Source organism: Dermochelys coriacea, chromosome 2, assembly GCF_009764565.3.
Source record: "Dermochelys coriacea isolate rDerCor1 chromosome 2, rDerCor1.pri.v4, whole genome shotgun sequence".
Taxonomy (NCBI): domain Eukaryota; kingdom Metazoa; phylum Chordata; order Testudines; family Dermochelyidae; genus Dermochelys; species Dermochelys coriacea.
Window position 1 is genome coordinate 10,595,978 of NC_050069.1, and position 17,478 is coordinate 10,613,455.

The following is a 17,478-nucleotide window of genomic DNA, read 5'->3' on the forward strand; positions in this document are numbered from 1 at the left end:
TAAAATTCTGAAAATTTTATTTGTCAATAAATAAATGTGGCTCCAGCATGGCAGTGGGGGGTACAGGCCACTGACTGCATTGAGGTGGGAGATCACCCTGAAGTCCCCTCCTCCCCCTGTACAGGGACTCAGCAGTGAGGCTGCACCTGACTCCCAGACACAGTGCAAAGGCTGGGCCTGCCCCAGAAACACCCCGGGGCTCTGCACCAGATATGAGTGGGCAGGCTCAGCCCAGCAGGATCCCAGTATAGAGGGGCTTGATGTGGGGTGAGAGGTTTCTGTGTGGCGCAGTCTGGGTGTGGGCAGCTCAGTGGGGGATCTGGATGCACAGAGGCTCGTTGGGTGGTTCCAGGTGCAGGGGCAATAGGACTCTGCAGAGGATCCAGGTCAAGGTGGTTGGGGCTGGGTGGGGAAGGGGGCTCAGTGAGGGGGGGGCTGGGGAAGTGGGGCTTTATGGGGTGGGGGTGCAGATGCAGCTGATTGGGGATCTGGAAGTGGGAGGCTCATTGGAGGGGTCCAGGTGTAGGGGGGTAGGGTTTGTCAGGGTGACGGTTGGATGGGCCAGCTTACCAGGGGGAGCCCCAGCTGCTCCCGAGTGGATGCCGCATGACAGGCTCCTGCTTCCCCCTGTGATTCCCCTATTCCCTTTTCTTCTCCAACCCTTCCCCTCACTCCCACATTCCATTCCCCCTTCCCCTATTTCCTCCACCCTCTCCTTACCCAGCCCCACTGCGGGCACTCACTGTTGCACAGAATAGAAAACAGGAAGGCTCCTAGCACACAAAGGGGGAGCAAGACTGGCACTAGGATCCAGGAGGCGGCATTCAGCTGCATAGTCAGCGGAGCAGAGACACAGCCTCCTTCAGCTGGGCGCTTGCAGAATGCGGGAGGGCAGTGGCATGTAATCCCATGTGTGCCCCCATGCCTCACCTCTGTTTGGAGGGGAGCAGTCCCCCCCCAAAAAACTGCACCCACGGTTGCCCCCACCTCTCCCCCACCCCTCTGCACGGCTTTCCTTTGCTTCTATGCTGGTTTTTTTTTTTCCAGGGAAATAGGAATTCTGCGGGGGGCGTTTTCTGTGTGTGTGAGGTCACGCAGAATCCCCCCAGGAGTACTTTATAGAGGTTAATATGCTGGACTGGGTTTCAGAAGAACAAAGTTCAATTCCCAGTTCTCCCATTGGCTTCCTGTATAACCTTCAGCAACTCGTGTAATATTCCTGTGTTCATCAGTTCACTGTCTGTATAATGGGCGTAATTGCGCTTAGACTATGGTGATGGATCAGTAGAAAGACAGTACTGGCCAAGACTAAACTTTTTTCTTTGGGCCAATTAATCCCTGGTACAATTCGAGTGAAGTCAGTGGAGTTATACCAGGGATGAATTTGGCCCTCTGTATTTCACTTATTCCAGCTAGTATAACGTGGAAAAAGTCTCACTGAAATCTCTTACTTCATCATATTATGCTTATTCTGTCAAACTAAAACGTGTAAATAAGATCTTTAAAAATGTTTATCATTTAGATAATGCGTGTTGGTTATTACCAAATTTAAATTGTGATTTGCAGCACTTACTTTAAAAGTTTGTAAGAGCTTCTTACAGCCATGGATTATGGGCTACCCTTTGGACCAAGTGCATTTTTATAAAGAACTCTGTAAAACATAAAACTTTTTGTAACATCTGATTCAGACAAGACCATCTGTGAAGAAAATAACCTGAGAATGTTGGATTTAAAACCCTACATATTTTAGGGATGGCTGTGTTTTGATCTTTTTCAAATGGGTCTGGATTCAGTAGTAAAAACTTTGATCCAAATCTGATGTAAATCAGCAACTCATTGCACTTGTGCTTACTTATATTAGGTATGAGTTTGGCCCTTTAACTTCTATTCATCCATCACATTCTCTCTTACAAGGCTTACCTTTATAGTAGGCTTTTAAAATAGCTGTTTCTGTACATGTTAGGATTTTGGGGTTCATGTTTTTAATAATATACAGAAAGAATCAAATACGTGACCTAAAGAAATAAAGGCTGTAAGGTAGCTACCTAAATTAGGCTGTATCACAGAATGGGTTAAGCAAAAGTTCACTTTGTGGTTATTGGAATACAAACACTTGAATCACGTGTCTTTTTATTTCCATCAAGGATGTAAAATTACTGCCAGACAAGTAGTCAAGTTTGTAAAAAGATAAAGAACCAATCACAAATGAGGGGCTTTGTAAATTGAAACCTGATAAAAAGAAATGGACATAACAAGTCTTCTATTGAAAGAATAGTATAAAAATAATCCGTGGTCAGATAAGTTATGTTTATAATTTTCATTGTTTCTGGTATCCGTTAAGTCAAGGTTACAATAAAAGGGTGAAAAAAGTATGGACATGTACAGTTAGGGTCAGCTACACAACACTAGGGGTATGCTACACTGCAAATTAAACTGGGCACCCATAGCTGCCCAGTGTCAGCTGACTTGAGCTTGTGGGACTCAGGTTATGGGGCTGTTTAAGTGTGGTGTAGATGTTCGGGCTTGGACTGGAGCCCATGTTCTGGGATCCTTACCACTTGTGGGCTCCAAAAGCCTGGGGTCTAGCCCAAGTCCAAATATCTACACTGCAATTAAACAACCCTGTACCTGAGTCCTGTGAGTTCCAGTCAGCTGGTGTGGGCCAGCTGCAGGTGTTTAATTTGCAGTGTAGACATACTCTAACTCTCTTCCCCTTCAAGAGTTTGTACTTTGCATGTAAGAAGGAGACATTTTCATGGAAATTTAAAAGGGAAAAAAAACTCATAAAAAAAACTCTCAGCCTATGGCTGTTGGAAACCTACATTTTTATGTGCATATTTTATCAGTAGAGAATTCCCAGTCTGGGTTTGCTTCAAACTGGTGACCTAGAGATGAAAGGCTCCATTTCCTATTGTCCTCTTCTGAGTAATACAATTCGCTCCACAAGCCAAATTATCTAATGTATAATGCTATTCTGGGAGAAGTGCAGAGGCAGTAGATAGTATAGTTTAAAATTGCCTATTATACATTCCCAACTGATAATGGCTAGGGAGCTGTCCAGTAAGAATTACTGACATTTCTGCTTTATTTTTACTTACAGTTTTTTAACTGAAACAAGCTAATCGGCACAGCTAATATAAAAAGAAAAGGAGTGCTTGTGGCACCTTAGAGACTAACAAATTTATTTATGCAACCATCTGGTTCTATCACTGTTAACTTTATGACAGGTTTCAGAGTAGCAGCCCTGTTAGTCTGTATTCGCAAAAAGAAAAGGAGTACTTGTGGCACCTTAGAGACTAACAGAAAGCTTATACTCAAATAATTTTAGTCTCTAAGGTGCCACAAGTACTCCTTTTCTTTTTGTTAATTTTATCTTCTCTTTGCCATTCCTTCCATTTGCCTGTTACATCTACTTGATGCCTTTTGTTTATGTTGAAGTTGTAAGCTCCTTAAGGCAGGGTCCATTTTCTAATGTTTTTTGTTTAGCATCCACCACAGTGGGAGCTCTGAACTTGATTGGGACTTCTGGGAGCTACTAAAATGGAAACAAAAGCATATTTTCAAGAAGCCCTAATTATAAAGGTTAAGAACCTCTCTCTCATCAGATGTCTTTGCAATGTATAATAAAGTAAAGAAAAATAAAGAACTATCCTGACTCTTAAATTTAGTTAGGAAAAAAGTGTGTGTGTGTGTGTGTGTGTGTGACAAAACATGCTCACATTTCTTTTTTAAATTTGACCTGAGAGTGGCAGTCTCTAAACAAGAAGTCCAAAGTTAATCGTAATATGTGAAAGAAATATCCTTTCCCCCTCTTTGTACATATTAATTTCCCTAGCACTCAAGTTGGCTTTATCCTTTACTAATTTACAAATCTTATTAAGAATAACGTTTTGAAAGACTGTTTCTGAATTCTTTTTCACATAATTTACAATGGATTAGCAGTAACAATATAAGCAGTACGTAGGAAGGGAAATTCATGAATCCTAAGCAGATGATGACAACAGACCAGGCTCAATTCTGCTTATACAATAGTTGACTCCTACAAGTATTACATCAATATGTGTCTTTATATCTGCAATCAGACCATCATATTCCCAGTGGGACTGTCCACTTGATATAAGAGCACTGCCAACCTATAGTATTGCCTACTATAAGGGTTGGGAGGTGGAAAGCACATTCATGGAAATAATAATTGTAGTAAGAAAATGTAAACTAATAGATGGTGTTTCTCCACACTTCTTCCTTGCATCTTTTTCTTTTTGTGCTCTCTTCAAAGTGTTAGATTGCTACACAAAGCAACTCTATGCCCCTTTCATCTCCCCTGCTTTTTTGTGTCTTTAATGGAAAGAATCATCTTGTTTTGTTTTCCAATTGTTGCAGGTGGAGTTGGAGGTCACGCTTCCAGGAGAAGGGAAAGACAGAATATTTAAGGTGGCTATAAAATGGATGTCCTGTGTGAGTCTGCAGGCTTTACATGATGCTCTTTCTGGTCGGCTGCCAAGTGTTCCTTTTGAAACTATCCAGGCTCTGGATGTAGTGATGAGGCATTTGCCTTCCATGAGGTGAGGGAAACACCTTGAGGGTCTTTATAAAATTATCTTATTATTTGAATTGTTTAAATGGTCATTCTAATTTAATGTGTACTTTCATGACAGCAGCAACTCTGTTTCTATTGCAGCAGGTCTCTTCATGTACAGGGAGCTAACCGTGAAAGTAGCAGTACCGCTGCCTTTGGACTGGCCTGGTCAACTTCTAGTCCCCAGTACCTAAGACTACAAGCCTGCTTCCCCATATTCTGTACAGACTCTGTCCCCCCATTCCCCCCTTGCATTTTTACATGGTGCTTTGGCTTGTGCAAAATTTAAAACTTCCCCTCCCAGCAAGCTTTGAACCCATAGCATTTGCAGTCATAGCAGTGCTATAAAGCCTTTTAGCACACCACTGTCTGAATGTTCTTGCCCTATCGCAGGTCCTTGACCTGGAGAAGGCAAGAAAGGGATTGTGGAATGAGGAGAGATCCAGGTCTGCCCGCACAATGGCACTGCTCTTTTTTTTGGCAGTCTCCCTATATGTGTATGTTGCTAGGGGGTTTTTGTTATTTATTTATTTTGTATTACCATAACACCTAGCAGCCCTAGTCATGGACCAGGGTCCCATTCTGCTAGGTGCTATACAAACAGAGAACAAAAAGACGGTCCCTTCCCTAAAGAGCTTACAGCTAAGTATCCGATGAGATAATGGATGCAGACTGAGGGAGTACGGTGAAATGATATGGATCAGCGTGATAGGCAGTGGTATCAGTGCACCAGCAGCCCAACTGTTGTCAAGTATTTTTTTTTTATGAGTATCATGGCAAAGGAGAGTTTTAAGGAGGATAATGAGGTAGCTTTGTGGATATTTATGAGGTGCTCCACCCCAGCTTGAAGAGCAGTATGAAAGGAAGCACAAAGGTGCTTGTTTGAAAATATAACAAGTGTGGGGTGAAAGCTGGCAGGGATGGGGTGGAGCCACTGGGGCAAGTGGATAGGTTAGAGGATGAGAGCAGATGAGAAACTTCTTTTTTCTTCTTCAAATAGTGTCCCTGTGGGCCTTGCACTTGAGGTAAGTCTGTGCCTTTGATTGGAGATTTTTGATAGCGGTGCCTATTCAGCTTGCGCACCTACCTCGCACATCCTCATGCCCCGTGCCAAGGCTATACGGGGCTGCATGGGTGAACCACCCTTAGTTACCTTATAGCATTTATTGTTGTTGAAATGGTTGTTCCCTTGTGTTTTTTTTCTTTTAAAAAAATCATAAAATAAAATTTTTTATTCATATATCTAGTTAGTTAATAGTTTCCCCTTTTAGATTCATAGATACTAAGGTCAGAAGGGACCATTCTGATCATCTAGTCCGACCTCCTGCACACCGCAGGCCACAGAATCTCACCCATCCACTCCTACAAAAAACCTCACCTATGTCTGAGCTATTGAAGTCCTCAAATCATGGTTTAAAGACTTCAAGGAGCAGAGAAGCCTCCCTCAAGTCGCCCATGCCCCATGCTACAGAGGAAGGCGAAAAACCTCCAGGGCCTCTCCAATCTGCTCTGGAGGAAAATTCCTTCCCGACCCCAAATATGGCGATCAGCTAAACCCTGAGCATATGGGTAAGATTCACCAGCCAGATACTACAGAAAATTCTTTCCTGGGTAACTCGGATCCCATCCATCTAATATCCCATCTCAGGGGATTAGTCCTATTTACCCTGAATATTTAAAGATCAATTACTTACCAAAATCCCATTATCCCATTATACCATCTCCTCCATAAACTTAGCGAGTAGAATCTTAAAGCCAGATAGATCTTTTGCCCCCACTGCTTCCCTTGGAAGGCTATTCCAAAACTTCACTCCTCTGATGGTTAGAAACCTTCGTCTAATTTCAAGTCTAAATTTCTTGGTGGCCAGTTTATACCCATTTGTTCTTGTGTCCACATTGGTGCTGAGCTGAAATAATTCCTCTCCCTCTCCTGTATTTATCCCTCTGATATATTTATAGAGAGCAATCATATCTCCCCTCAACCTTCTTTTAGTTAGGCTAAACAAGACAAGCTCCTTAAGTCTCCTTTCATAAGACAAGTTTCAGAGTAGCAGCCGTGTTAGTCTGTATTCACAAAAAGAAAAGGAGTACTTGTGGCACCTTAGAGACTAACAAATTTATTAGAGCATAAGCTTTCGTGAGCTACAGCTCACTTCATCGGATGCATTTGGTGGAAAAAACAGAGGAGAGATTTATATACACACACACAGAGAACATGAAACAATGGGTTTATCATACACACTGTAAGGAGAGTGATCACTTAAGATAAGCCATCACCAACAGCAGGGGGGGGGAAGGAGGAAAACCTTTCATGGTGACAAGCAGGTAGGCTAATTCCAGCAGTTAACAAGAATATCAGAGGAACAGTGGGGGGTGGGGTGGGAGGGAGAAATACCATGGGGAAATAGTTTTACTTTGTGTAATGACTCATCCATTCCCAGTCTCTATTCAAGCCTAAGTTAATTGTATCCAGTTTGCAAATTAATTCCAATTCAGCAGTCTCTCGTTGGAGTCTGTTGTTGAAGTATAGCCACTCTTAGGTCTGTGATCGAGTGACCAGAGAGATTGAAATGTTCTCCAACTGGTTTTTGAATGTTATAATTCTTGACGTCTGATTTGTGTCCATTCATTCTTTTACGTAGAGACTGTCCAGTTTGGCCAATGTACATGGCAGAGGGGCATTGCTGGCACATGATGGCATATATCACATTGGTAGATGCGCAGGTGAACGAGCCTCTGATAGTGTGGCTGATGTGATTAGGCCCTGTGATGGTATCCCCTGAATAGATATGTGGACAGAGTTGGCAACGGGCTTTGTTGCAAGGATAGGTTCCTGGGTTAGTGGTTCTGTTGTGTGGTGTGTGGTTGCTGGTGAGTATTTGCTTCAGATTGGGGGGCTGTCTGTAAGCAAGGACTGGTCTGTCTCCCAAGATCTGAGAGAGCGATGGCTCGTCCTTCAGGATAGGTTGTAGATCCTTGATGATGCGTTGGAGAGGTTTTAGTTGGGGGCTGAAGGTGATGGCTAGTGGCGTTCTGTTGTTTTCTTTGTTGGGCCTGTCCTGTAGTAGGTGACTTCTGGGTACTCTACGTAAAAGAATGAATGGACACAAATCAGACGTCAAGAATTATAACATTCAAAAACCAGTTGGAGAACACTTCAATCTCTCTGGTCACTCGATCACAGACCTAAGAGTGGCTATACTTCAACAAAAAAGCTTCAAAAACAGACTCCAACGAGAGACTGCTGAATTGGAATTAATTTGCAAACTGGATACAATTAACTTAGGCTTGAATAGAGACTGGGAATGGATGAGTCATTACACAAAGTAAAACTATTTCCCCATGGTATTTCTCCCTCCCACCCCACCCCCCACTGTTCCTCTGATATTCTTGTTAACTGCTGGAATTAGCCTACCTGCTTGTCACCATGAAAGGTTTTCCTCCTTCCCCCCCCTTGCTGTTGGTGATGGCTTATCTTAAGTGATCACTCTCCTTACAGTGTGTATGATAAACCCATTGTTTCATGTTCTCTGTGTGTGTGTATATAAATCTCTCCTCTGTTTTTTCCACCAAATGCATCCGATGAAGTGAGCTGTAGCTCACGAAAGCTTATGCTCTAATAAATTTGTTAGTCTCTAAGGTGCCACAAGTACTCCTTTTCTTTTCATAAGACAAGTTTTCCATTCCTCAGATCATCCTAGTAGCCCTTCTCTGAACCTGCTCCAGTTTGAATTCATCCTTTTTAAACATGGGAGACCAGAACTGCACACAGTATTCTAGGTGAGGTCTCACCAGTGCCTTGTATAATGGTACTAAAATCTCCTTATCCCTACTGGAAATGCCTCTCCTGATGCATCCCAAAACCTCATTAGCTTTTTTCACAGCCATATCACATTGGCAGCTCATAGTCATCCTATGATCAACCAATACTCCAAGGTCCTTCTCCTCTTCCGTTACTTCTAATTGATGCGTCCCCAGCTTATAACTAAAATTCTTGTTATTAATCCCTAAATGCATAACCTTACACTTCTCACTATTAAATTTCATCCTATTACTATTACTCTAGTTTACAATGTCATCCAGATTCTCCTGTATAATATCCCGATCCTCCTCAGAATTGGCAATACCTCCCAGCTTTGTATCATCTGCAAACTTTATTAGCACACTCCCACTTTTTGTGCCAAGGTCAGTAATAAAAAGATTAAATAAGATTGGTCCCAAAACCGATCCCTGAGGAACTCCACTGGTAACCTCCCTCCAACCTGACAGTTCTCCTTTCAGTAGGACCCGTTGCAGTCTCCCCTTTAACCAATTCCTTATCCACCTTTTGATGTTCATATTGATCCCCATCTTCTCCAATTTAACTAATAATTCCCCATGTGGCACGGTATCAAATGCCTTACTGAAATCTAGGTAAATTAGATCCACTGCATTTCCTTTACCTAAAAAATCTGTTACTTTTTCAAAAAAGGAGATTAGATTGGTTTTGCACGATCTACCTTTTGTAAAACCATGTTGTATTTTGTCCCATTTACCATTGACCTAAATGTCCTTAACTAATTTCTCCTTCAAAATTTTTTCCAGGACCTTGCATACTACAGATGTCAAACTAACTGTCCTGTAGTTACCCGGATCACTTTTTTTTCCTTTCTTAAAAATAGGAACTATATTAGCAATTCTCCAATCATTCGGTACTACTTCTGAGTTTACGGATTCATTAAAAATTCTTGCTAATGGGCTTGCAATTTCAGGTGCCAATTCCTGTAGTATTCTTGGATGAAGATTATCTGGGCCCCCGATTTAGTCCCATTAAGCTGTTTGAGTTTCGCTTCTACATCAGATATGGTAATATCTACCTCCATATCCTCATTCCCATTTGTCATGCTACCATTATCCCTAAGATCCTCTTTAGCCTTATTAAAGACTGAGGCAAAGTATTTGTTTAGATATTGGGCCATGCCTAGATTATCTTTAACCTCCACTCCATCCTCAGTGTTTAGCGGCCCCACTTTTTTTTCTTAGTTTTCTTCTTATTTATATAGCTATAGAACCTTTTACTATTGGTTTTAATTCCCTTTACAAGGTCCAACTCTACTCGACTTTTAGCCTGTCTCACTTTATCCCTACATGTTCTGACCTCAATTAGGTAGCTTTCCTTGCTGATCCCTCCCATCTTCCACTCCCTGTATGCTTTCTGCTTCTTCTTAATCACCTCTCTAAGATGCTTGCTCATCCAGCTTGGTCTACAACTCCTGCCTATGAATTTTTTCCCCTTTCTTGGGATACAGGCTTCCGATAGCTTCTGCAGCTTTGATTTAAAGTAATCCCAGGCCTCCTCTACCTTTAGATCCATAAGTTCTTCAGTTCAATCCACTTCCCTAACTAATTTCCTTAATTTTTGAATTAAGCCCTTTTGAAATCAAAAACTCTAGTTGCAGATTAATTGTTGTTTATCCTTCCATTTAGTTTGAACTGAATTAGCTCATGATCACTTGAGCCAAGATTGTCCCCTACAACCATTTCTTCTATGAGGTCCTCGCTACTTACCAAAATTAAATCTAAAATGGCATCCCCTCTAGTCGGTTCAGCAACTACTTGATGAAGGAATCCATCAGCTATCGCATCTAGGAAAATCTGAGCCCTATTATTATTACTAGCACTGGTCCTCCAGTATATATCTGGGAAGTTAAAGTCTCCCATGATCACGCAGTTTCCATTAGTATTTACTTGATTAAAAACATTAAAAAGGGCTCTATCCGTATCCAAATTAGATCCCGGAGGTCTATAGCACACCCCAAGCACTATCGTAGGAGAGGCTTTACTAGTTATCTTCCCCAATGTAATTTTTGCCCAAACGGACTCTGTCTTATCCATTGCATCGCTTCTTATTTCTTTACATTCTACCTCATCATTGATGTACAATGCTACTCCACCACCTTTACCTAGGCTCCTCGCATTGGTGTACAAACATCTTACTTTTTGCTGTTTGACCTCGCTCACATTTTGTACCCTATTAGGCACAGTCATTCTACAGCCAGTATAACCTATTAGACTAGTATCCACACCGCCCTCGCTCCTTATATACATTCTCCTACCCACGGCTGTATCCTTTCTTACTTCGTCTTCTTCCCTCTCAATGCTAAAATCTGGTGTGGAGATTACCTGGACATCTCCCAACCATCTCCCCCTAATTTCTAGTTTAAAGCTCTCTTTATCAGTTGTGCCAGCCTTGATCCTAGAAGCCTTTCCTTCCCTATTCAGATGAAGTCGATCCCGAGAGAACTGTCCTCTGTCTGGGAACGTCTCCCAGTGGCCATACATCCCAAAGCCCTCCTTATAGCACCACTGCCTAAGCCATCTGTTGACAGTCATAATCTTGTCACACCTTTGTTGCCCTTCTCTAGGAACAGGAAGGATCCCACTAAAGATCACCTGAGCCTCGATTTCCTTAAGTGTCTTCCCCAGCCTAGCATAGTCTCCCTTAATACTTTCCAGCGAGAATCTAGCTGTATCATTTGTTCCCACATGAAGGATAATTAGGGGATTCTTTCCCGCTCCCTTTAGGATCCTTTTCAACCTCTGATCTACATCCCGTATCTTAGCACCCGGAAGACAGCACACCCTTCTATTCTCTGGATCAGCTCTAGTTACAGGCCTGTCTATTCTTCTCAATAAAGAGTCCCCGATCACATAGACCTGCCTTTTCCTGGTGACAGTGCTATTCTCCAGTCTCTCCCCTGTTCCCTCTGGCTGCAAGTTCTTTCCATTCCTATTTTCCCTTATAATCCTCTTCAACCCATCCTGTATCCTCCTGGGGCTCATATTTGGTGTAGTCTCCCTTGACTCTTCCACTTTTCCTATAGGACTAGCCTCTCTTCTCTTCTTCCTTACCCTTCCACCTTCAACAAGTACCTGCTGAGCCCCTTCTTCATTTTCCAACTCTGCAAACCTGTTCCTAAGCTCTATTTCTCCTTCACTAGCCCTTCTTTTCCTCTGCCTGGTCCTTTTAGTCACATGCTTCCATTGACCACTTTCCTCACCCAGTCTCCCCTCAAAATTCCCCAGCCCTGCTTCCATCTGTGAGTCTGAGCTTTTCCCTTCAGATACCTCATATCTTTGCTCCATCATCTGCTCAAACCCCTTCCTAAACTCAACGAGACTTTCCACCTGCATCTCCAAACCTCGGATCTTTTCCTCCATCAGCTCTATCAGACGGCATTTCATGCAGAAAAAACTCTTACCAGGTCCCCCCTCCAGGATCATGTACATACCATTACCAAGTAACTTTTAGGAGTTACTTGGTAATGCCAGGCTCCCCGGGATTCAAGAGGTGCCTCTCCTACCATGAGACTATTCTGATCAGTGATAGACAATCCCAGTGCATCCACTGTTTGGGTGTTACTCGTATCCCCTGTAAGTGCAAGGTCTGTACTTTCTTCAAGGGTAGCTCTCGGGGTGGGAAATAGGGATAACAAGTTTAAACTCCTAATGATTATGACCAGCTTTCGACACTGCCTGTATATAGACCTCCCAGTACCACTAGTGCCCTATCAAAATCAAGATCTCTGTCACCAGAAACCACTAAAAATGTAGATGGTACTGCGGCACTGAGTACATCTATGGTACCAAAGTCCTCGTTGACATCTGCTAAGCAGAAGGAGATAAGGAGTACACCTTCAAATCTCGGTCACCAATGCATGAGAAGGATATAGAGATCTCGGGTTCTAAGGGGAGTTCCATATGGGCTCTAAAGTGATGCTGGTACCACAAAGGCTTGATACCAGCAGGTCAACAGTACCAAAACTGCTCAGCTACCTACAGTACTGATGAAATCTGAGCCGACTTACTTTCATGCCAAGCGTTTGGTACTAACTGCATTGGGACCAAAGCCTCCACAGGTTCTCACTTGCTCTCATCTTTGATACCATAAGAATTTAGGTATCATAAAAATTTTGGACGAGCATATAGCAACACTTTCTGGTGAATGCTGTAAAAGTGGGGGTTTGCCATTAAAGCCCCCAATTCTCCAACCCTTTGGGCAGAAGTTATGGCTACCAGAAAGGCTGTCTTCATTTATAAATCCAATAAAGAACACTTAGCTAGAGGCTCAGAAGGATGTTTCAAAGGATTGGAGAATTGGGGGCTTTAATGGCAAACCCCCCACTTTTACAGTATTCACCAGAGAGAAAGTGTTGCTCTAGGCTTGTCCAAAATTATCTAAAATGCTCTCAGAATTTCATATTAATCAAACCATTAATCTCTTGGTTTTTTCCCTGAGAACCACAATGGGCTAGTCAAGAAGCCATATTCCATAGATGTCAGGAGGGTATTAGCCTTTTACCTAGATAGAACCAAACCATTTAGAAAATCTCCCAGACCATTGGTATCTCTTGCAGACAGAAAGAAGGATTCAGTAAATTTGAAATTTGATCTCCAGTTGTATTAAGATCTGATGTTCAACCCGCTTTGAGAGATCGCACATTCCACACAAGCACTATATACTTCTATAGCTTTACTTAAGGATATGCCGTTTGCAGATGTCTGTAGAGTGACACCATGGTCATCTGTTCACACTTCTTGTAATCATTAAGCCTTGGTGCTGTTTGTTCTTTAACCACATAAAAATGTTTGCTTTAAAATGTAGACCCTCCCCCAGTCCGGAGTGAAGCATTGCCAAGTGTGAAATACTAGTTTACCCCAAGAGGTGTTGTCTCCTTTCCAATAAAAGGCTGATAGACACCAGACAAGCCATTAAGAAATATCAGTGGACAGACAATTTGTTGATTGCTCCCTCCATACCCAAGTAGAGGAGATATGCAGAAAGATTTGTCCCATCAGCTTGAGCTCTGGCGGAAGGGAATAAAAATCCCCATCAAGAAGAAATTGTTACCCCTGTGTCGTGTGGACTTCAAGGAGGAGGCAAGACTTCTAAGCATAAGTGTGGGATCCCCAGCTGTGTAGCTTGGCTTAGCTCTAAAGGACCTGTGGAAGTTGCACATTACAACAGCTATTACTTTTTGAAACCTAAGATAACTCATTTCTTTGTATGTTTACCTGCTTTAACCTTGTAAATAACTCCTCATTTCTTTTCTTAGTCAATAAATCTTTAGATCATTTATTATAGGATTGGCTTCAAGCGTTGTTTTTGGTGAGAGATCTCAGATACAATTGACCTGGAGTAAATGACTGGTCCTTTGGGATAACCTGAATATTGTTGTGATTTTTTTTTTTGGTCTAAGGGACCAATTGTCACAAAGGCAAGTTTGCTTGGGTGGCAAGATAGATCAGAGGACCCAGGGGACTGTCCATGACTCCATGTTAAGATAGTTAAAGTGCTTTAGGAGTTCACACTTGATACTTTATTTGTGAATTCTACACTTAGATTTCACCATCAGTTTGGGGTTTGTGGTGTCATTTGTAACAGTCTGCCCTGTTCATGAGCCACTTCAGACAGCATGACAAGTGAAATGAACGGCTCTTTCGGTGAGTGGAGAATTGAAGAAGAGGTGAAGGCAAGGAAACTAGAGCTAAGGGGTTGGATGGGTCATCAGCCTGGAAAATGAAGTCACTGAGGATGTGTGTGGGATAGTGTGAAGAGAGAAAGAGAGTTAAGAGACTAAATCAGAGAGGATGACTATCAGCAGACAGTTTATTTTTGTCATCTTCAGTGGGCCTTTTTCAAATTTTAATTAATCTAATTTACTTAAATGTTTTTATCACCTAGGATTTATTTAAATAACATATTTCTTTGTGTTGACATTTGCTAATGAATAAAAAATGAATAAAAAATCTGGCATTTCTAAGGCCAGATTCTGATCTCAGTTACACTGGTGTAAATTCAGACTAAGCTATTTGATTTTCAAAAAGGAAATTGCAAACAGAGATCAGGAATGAGCTACTATCTTTAATTTATGTGACAGAAGGAATTCTTTAGGTGCTCAAATAAACAGATACTTAAATTACAAAAGCAGCAGAATAGCAGTTTTTCCTGACCTGAACCCTTCAGTATAGGCTTGCAGGAGAGAACTGGAAGGATCTAAATAATCCTGTCAGTGAAAATATGGAAATTGGAATCTTGTACCCAAATTCTGTGACTTTTTTTTAAAATGCCAAAGACTAATTTTTCTTAGTAATGACATTTACTTGATTTAGTAAAAATATCAGAGTCGAAAATACAGATGCTAATTGGGACACTGATATGTGGGAATATTTTATGGCTGCTACTCAAAACTAGAATAGAAACCAAAACTGATTAGGAAGCAGAGAATAACATTTATTACAATGGCTGAACTTTACAGTTTTAAAATCCTAAATAATCAAATGTAGAAAAAAATCTACATTTTGATTACTTAGCTCTTTTAAAACTGAAAAGTTCAGTCATATATATATATATATATAAAGAATAACAAAATATACATAAACATAATCTTCTCATAATGTATTAACCACTTGCTGCCAAATCTTAGCTATGGTTGAAACATTTAATTATATATAATATGAGTGGTTACAATATAAATCAATTACTTATATTAAACAATTTACAAACACATTTTGCATATAAAAATCCAGCTAGTTAAGGAAAAATTATTAAAATAAGGGAATAGAAGCAAAATCCTGAGGAGGGGGATAGAGACAGAAGGGGAAGGAAGTGAGTTGAGAGGAGCAGAAGGTAGTGGGGAGTGTGTTTAATAGGATCCTTCAGATACTTCCAGAAAAGCATCCGATATCACTGAGAATTTTTCAAGAGTATTTCTGTTATAGAATACAATTCTTTCCATGGTGGCCAAGTTTACGATATCTATGCTCTGGTCTTCAATTGTTGGTCGCTTTTTGGATTTCCAAATAGTGCTCTGCTTAGCCAAAGTTTTTCAGATTTATTGAGCTTCCCATTAACATCCATTAGGTTTTAAATTACATATTTAGCTTGTAACACAATTTTATTTGATAAGAAAAAATTAACTGCAATTCAGTTCTGTCCAAAACCTACGAGTATAGGAGCCTTTCCACAGCATATGGGTTAAGTTAGTACCTGCTGAATCACAGTGCCAGCGTTTGACTGACTTAGTGGCATCTGTTTTGAATAGTTGGAGAGAGGTCCACTGCATCCTCCATATGATTTTCTGCTGGATTAATTTTAAATTGAGGTCCAAGGAGCAGTTGAGAGCACTGGCTAAAATTTGTTTCCATCGGCTAGCAGAAAATAATTGGCCTAGTTGTTCTTCATATTTTTTTTTTAGGGAATCTGTGTTTAGTTCAGATTTGCTGGTCAAGTATGAATATAGTGTTGCCATAGGTCTTGGTAATCTGGGTATTATTTGGAGAAATGCAAGTAGTTCAGGTGGGTCAGGAGAAGCAAAGGAATTGTGGCCAAACAGATGGGAGATGGCATGTTTAAGTTGGATATATCGCCACTGCTTCTTAATCTCTAGATTGAAACTTTCTTTTAATTTTGTAAAAGGAAGGAAAGTATCATTTTCAGTAAATTGACTGATGGTCAAAATCCTTTTCCTAATCCAGTCTGGCTAAATGATGGAGTTGCCTGCTATACAGAGTTTTGAGTTACCCCAGATAGAGGCCTTGGTATGCAGAAAGGGGTGTTTTTTAAGTTTAGTAGACCTACTGTGCCAAGTACTTTTGGCTGCCACAATAGTTGGTAATTGTTCTGGAGGGAATTGGTAGTAATCCGAGTGCAGTGCATTGGAAAGGGGTAAAGGGCAGAGCCCTGCGTGGCTACAAAATCCAATCCAAGATCTGCGAACACAGTCCACGGATATCCTCATCCACACATTTGTGGGGCTCTAAATCTAAAATTTGTATCTGCATCCATATGTGATCTGCAAACATGATCCGCAGATATGAAGTGGATATCTGCAGATTTTCAGGGCTTTAATAAAGGGGCAACCAATTCTGAGTCCAGTTGGAGCCCATCTGGGGCTCTAAAGCACGAGGGAATGAGCCACAGTGCTGCTTGGCTAAGAATTATTGGCTGATAAAGTTTAAAGTTGGGAGATCTAAAACTACTTGTTTCGATAGGGAGTTGTGATCTTTGTAAGGAGATTCTGGGTTTTTTACCAGAACGCCAGAAGAAGGACCTGAACATGTTGGCAGTTTCAGTAAAATAAAAGTGGATATGGACAGGGAGGAAATTCAGAATAAAAAAGATTCTGGGAAGGACATTCATTTTAATTGTTTATTTTTCCCCAGAGGAAGAGAGGTAATGCTTGCCATTAAAATCATTTGCTAACAGCATGATTAATGGCTTTGAGTTAACCTTGACTGTTTTTAATTTCCTTCAGGAACAGGATGCCAAGATATTGGAAGTTATTCTGTTGCCATCTAAATGTCCCTATAGGAGAGCCAGTTCTTACTAAATCCCATGAGATTTTTATTGCTTTCGATTTATCCCAAATTATTTTGTAGCCAGAGGATTTACCAAAGTTATGTATTGTTTGTAGGATATTTGGAATAGATTGATCCAGATTTTTAATAAATAGGAGGATGACGTCTGTGTATACAAGAATTTTTGTCTCCCGAGTCCCTGACTCAATCTCTTGAATACCCTGGTGTTCCCTGATTAGTACTGCAAGTTGTTCTAATGCTAGCTTGAACAGGAGGGGGAGGAGGGGCATCCCTGTCTAAATCCTCGAAACAGATCACAGGAGGGGGATATTGTGCTGTTAGTTAGGATATGAGAGTTAGGATTGGAATATAACAGCTTTATTCATGAAATAAAGGATTTCTCCACGCAAATTTATCCAGGGTACCAAACAAATATTGCTAGTTCACTCTGTTTTGACTTTCTCTGCATTGAGTGAAATGATTCCATGGGAATTTCTAGAATGTTGATGGAATGCCATAACATTAATCAAGTGATGTGTTTTCTGAACCGTGCCTTTTTTAAA

At 41.2% G+C, this 17,478-nt stretch overlaps 1 protein-coding gene across 4 annotated transcripts in view; it reads left to right on the plus strand.

Moving 5' to 3' along the window:
* Positions 1-17,478, plus strand: part of AGO2 (argonaute RISC catalytic component 2) — a 108,876-nt gene that overhangs the window by 41,176 nt on the left and 50,222 nt on the right. For 2 of the 4 annotated variants that reach the window (XM_043507299.1, XM_043507300.1), the window contains one exon: positions 4,381-4,562. In XM_043507299.1, the coding sequence (XP_043363234.1) occupies positions 4,381-4,562 (182 nt within the window). Of the gene's footprint in view, positions 1-4,377; positions 4,563-17,478 lie in introns of all 4 variants that reach the window. The other 2 variants (XM_038393169.2, XM_038393170.2) reach the window with 1 other exon arrangement.